The sequence below is a fragment of the Engraulis encrasicolus genome, chromosome 16 (assembly GCF_034702125.1).
Source record: "Engraulis encrasicolus isolate BLACKSEA-1 chromosome 16, IST_EnEncr_1.0, whole genome shotgun sequence".
NCBI classification, from domain to species: Eukaryota; Metazoa; Chordata; class Actinopteri; order Clupeiformes; family Engraulidae; genus Engraulis; species Engraulis encrasicolus.
In genome coordinates, this window is record NC_085872.1 from 9,223,228 (window position 1) to 9,228,227 (window position 5,000).

Sequence of the window (5,000 nt, forward strand, 5' to 3'; positions counted from 1 at the left end):
CCCCAGCAAAGAAACACAGAGCACAACACAGGCATCATGGAGGGCACCAGGGCCAGAGCATGGAAATAACAAGTCATTCTCACCATGGCAAAAGAAGAACTACTGATTCTAGTTACATGCTTGATTGCTTCTGGGCACATTTTAGGCTATTCTATTCTACTGACATGGATAACTGTGGTTTGCCTGTATAGAAACTTGTGTGTGTACATGTGTGCGTGTGTGTGTGTGTGTGTGTATGCGTGCGTTTGTGTGTGTGTGTGTGTGTGTGTGTGTGTGTGTGTGTGTGTGTGTGTGTGTGTGTGTGTGTGTGTGTGAGTGTGTGCGTGCGTGTGTGTGTTCATGTGTGTGTGCATGCGTGCGTCTGTAAAATGCAAGCCATTCTTCACGCCAAATGAAAACATTTGTGCAATGTGCGTGTTTATGACTTTGTGAGACAAGGCAGTAAGACGCTTGAAAATGGAACGAATCTTCAAACTTGACGACAAACAGAGACTGCAGTGACTCAAATGTGGCAGCATGAACGCGTGTAGGATTGTGTTTATGAACACGTGTGTTGACGTGTATATGACGTGTGTGTATGAGTGTGTGTTCATGTGTACCGTATGTGTATGTGTGTGGGTATGTGCATGAGTGTGTGTGTGTGTGTGTGTGTGTGTGTGTGCGTGCGTGCGTGCATACGTGAGTGTGCGTGTGTGTGCATGTGCATGTAGGGTTGTGTTTATGTGTACATGTGTGTTTACGTGTATATGACGTGTGTATATGAGTGTGTGTATGTGTATGTGTATGTGTGTGAGTATGTGCGTGTGTGTGTGCTTGTGCGTGCGTGTGTTTGTGTGTGTGTGCATGTGTGACTATGCGTACACACAAGGACACAGCTGTGCCAAACTAACTCCACACTAAACAAACAAGCACGGCCAAAAAAAAAAGAGAACAACACTGCTATTTCTCCATTTTTCAGGTCTATCGTCGCCAGGGGAACCGGGCTTGGAATTTGTGAGAACAGTGATTCACCACAGATAATCTGGTAAGGAACAGCAGCCTCCTCCACCCAAGGACGGATTATAGCACGGGCCTACCGGGCACAGGCCCAGGGGCCCAAAGGCCAAAGGGGCCCTGAAGCCGCCCAATCCTCTGTACCATAAAAGACACTTCATTATTAGTCTGTATTTACGTTCTCATATTGTGTTCAAATTCCACTTTTAACTACTGTATTTTCCCATTTTCTTGAGAGAGAAACCCTAGTCCCAAAATAACAAAAGCTTTCTAACATCTTCGGAACACACCCAAACCTTTTCGAACCATAATATTTCATGGAAGGGAGGGCCTATTTTTTGTTTTCTGGCCCAGGGGCCCATGGGAATCATTATCCGCCCCTGCTTCCACCACTGCAGCGGCAACAGAGACAAAGCAGCAGCAGCAGCAGCAGCAGCAGCAGCAGTGGCAGTTACAAATCTCCCATTCAGTATGGGTCAGCCAGCTCCCCGACGCATCCCACTGCTTTGTCAGACAGCGCGGGGTCAGAGTGATTAGCCGGGTCTGGACCTGGGGGTCTCGAGGCCCGCCCCAAATCCGGTGGAGGATTTCTGATCAGGCACTTGTTAGGGCCACCCAGGGAATGGCAGGGGTGAATGAAGGGCGTAGTGGGGGCGGGGGTGTTTGGCGGTTGTATGTAGGGGTTGGAGTTTACAATGCTGCGGGGTTCACACAAGGTCACGTGCTGAGTAAGGGGGGCTATCAATCAAACCTGTCATGTCATCGGAGGCGATTTTAGAGGAGGGTGTGAGAAAGGGATGAGAGAGAGAGAGAAAGAGAGAGAGAAAGAGAGAGAGAGAGAGAGAGAGAGAGAGAGAGAGAGAGAGAGAGAGAGAGAGAGAGAGAGAGAGAGAGAGAGTAACTGCACGCAGCCCCATGGGGATATGGATGGCCTTTGGGGAGAGGTTAGGTACACCATAAATCAGCCCAGGAAACATCCGCTTGACAATCAGACTTACTCACACACACACACACACACACACACACACACACACACACACACACACACACACACACACACACACACACACACACACACACACACACACACACACACACACACATTCTTTCACAAAAATGTGGAAGCGTGTACGCACAAACACACAGACACACACATATAATTATGATTATCCCTAGAAAACACCCCCTCACCACAAACACAGACAGACACATTGACAAATGCATAAAACACAAATGGACACAAACAAGCAGGCACGCAGGCACGCAGGCACACACACAGCCACACGCGCACGCACACGCACACACACACGCGCGCACGCACACACGCGCGCACGCACACACACACACACACACACTTATGTGTACACACACACACACACACCCACACAATTACACACACGCGCACGCACACGTAAACACACACACACGTACGCATGCACGCGCACACACACATACACACACACACAATTACACTCACAAGCACACACAAATGCACACACACACGTACACACACACGCACAAACACTTGCACAGTCACTCGCGCGCACGCGCACACACACACACACACACACACACACACACACACACACACACACACACACACACACACACACACACACACACACACACACACACACACACACACACACACACACACACAGGCGCACACACATGCTCAGGGCTGTGCATCCAGAGGGGGTTTGTTGTTGTGAGGCCGTATTACAGTGCGATCAGATAAAACCAAAAAAAAGATAAAAGACCGTTTTGTGATGTGTTGAGAAATGAGATGAGATAGCAGTGGTGGCGTTAATGCAATGACTCATTACTTCTGTAAACAATGGCCCTCAGGGAGAATACATCATGTTGTCTCTTGTCTATTGCTGCAGGTCTGCAACACTGCGCCAGATGGCTGGAAAGTCTTGTGCCCTTTTGTTCTTGGTGTGTGAATTTATCTCTCTGACAATTTATCAACATTTGTTTTTAAAATAAAAAAACATGAATTATTAATGAATATCTCTTGTTTAATTACATGTGTAATAGACAGAACTTCAGCTCTACTTGTACACATACACATACAGTACTACGCACCCATAGCATAGACAAACACAAACAAACACATAAATGTTACTCGATATGTTACCATCCACACTTAGAGTATGTGATGACATATCACAACACAATGAGGAAAAGAAGAGACAGACTGACTGACAGAGAGAGAGAAACAGTGAAGGACACATTCAAACTGAAACGGTGAGTAGGCCCATCATGCTTACCTAGATATCTTTTTCAGACTTTTAGGTTTATCGCTCTTGGAAGATTTCAGAGGTAGGGAGCTTGGGGGGAGAGGTCGACACCCCCGGGGCAAGACAATGGAGGAGTCCAAGGGAGGTGGAAGCAAGCAGGAATTCAAGGGGAGGTGGTGACGGTGGGGAGGGGAACGGGTGTGGTGGGGTGGAGAGAGGAAAGGGGGAGGGGAGTTGGGGGCATGAGAGAGTGGTAGGGGATGGTTTGGGGTTTGGGGTTGGGGTGGGGTGAGACAGGTGGAGAGGGGAAGGGAGGAGGAAGAGAAGAGTCATGATCCTGGAGAATATAAGTCATGCACATGCAAACACAAACACCACCAACACCACCACCACCATAACAAAAGACATGACCAATAACATCAACATTGTGAACAACACCATGAAAACATTATTAACACACAGTGGAATAGAATATATATTTATGTTACATCACTTTGAAATAACCAACAACGCTTGTTTCAAACTCTTTGTGTAAGGTAATGATTCAAATTCCACATCATGAACGCGTTAAGGCGCAGCCCTCTCTATCATACAGAATTTATTATACTAGCCTCTTCCAGTCCACATAGAAATGACTTGGGGCAGGGTAACGCTTTATAATAATTGATGCAGGAAAAACATTATTAAGACTTTGTAAATAAATAACTATGATTAACAAAAACATTAACAAATGATTTTTTAAATTATTATTTATTACAATTTAATGCTTAATGCTTTATAAAATATCTAGCAGTTAGGAAATGGATCGCACTCAGTTTTTTCTTCTTTCTTCTTCTTTTCTTTTTATTCAAACATTATAGAGACAGACAGACGTTTCGGCTGCAAGAGCCTTCCTCAGTGTCACAAGTGTCCCTGCAATGTTTGAATAAGAAGAAAATGGATAAGAAAGAAGAAAAAACTGAGTGCAATCCATTTCCTAACTACTTGATTGCTTTAGAGACGCACCAACAAGACGGAAGAGCGCGGTGTGTGGAACATAACTTTATAAAATATCTACAAATAATATGTTCAAGATTCTGTAAAACTTTTAACAGTCATTTTATTCATTTACAAAAAAAGTGCAAATGTTTGATGAACATAAAATATTAAAGGATCAGTTCAGTCAATTTCAACATGCAGTTGTAGTGCTCACACTACCCTGAACTTGTCAGTACCTGATTTTTTTTCTTCTTCAGCCTTTTCCGAGATCTTGGTCATTGTAATGGGGGCAGCGCTTTGTTTACATTTCAAAAAAACATTTGTATTTATTCCCAAAAACATCCGAAAGGTTAAACAACATCAGCAGACAACTAGCAAACAGCTGTACCTTTTGGGAAAATATTTGGAGTAGGCCTTTGTTGATTTTTTAAAATGTAAACAAACGCTGGCCCCATTACAATAGCTCATGTCTCGGAAAGGGCTTAGGCGAAAAATGTGGCATCACCGGGTACTGACAAGTCAAGGGTAGCGTGAGCAATACAACAGCATATTGAAATTGACTGCAATGGTCCTTTAACCCATTTTGTCCCAAGTCCTTTTTTGGTAAGGGTGCCCTCTGCCTATCAAATCCTAAATATCTCAGCCTCCGAAGCACATACAAATATGAAATAAGTTACATTTAAAATCTAGAACCTTCATTTTGCACTAGTATAGTATTCATTCAGCTGTAACATACCTACATTTTGAATAAAACAGCTCAAATCTCAAGAACTTGAATGCAGCCTA

At 44.5% G+C, this 5,000-nt stretch overlaps 1 protein-coding gene across 2 annotated transcripts in view; it reads right to left on the reverse strand.

Annotated features, from left to right (window-relative positions):
- The window catches only part of gpc5c (glypican 5c), a 256,644-nt gene that overhangs the window by 156,467 nt on the left and 95,177 nt on the right, over positions 1–5,000 (reverse strand). The window contains exon 5 of one of the 2 annotated variants that reach the window (XM_063218534.1): positions 3,267–3,326. The exons of the other annotated variant lie outside the window; for it this stretch is intronic. Within the exon in view, the coding sequence (XP_063074604.1) occupies positions 3,267–3,326 (60 nt within the window). The remainder of the gene's footprint in view (positions 1–3,266; positions 3,327–5,000) is intronic. 2 annotated transcript variants of the gene reach the window in all.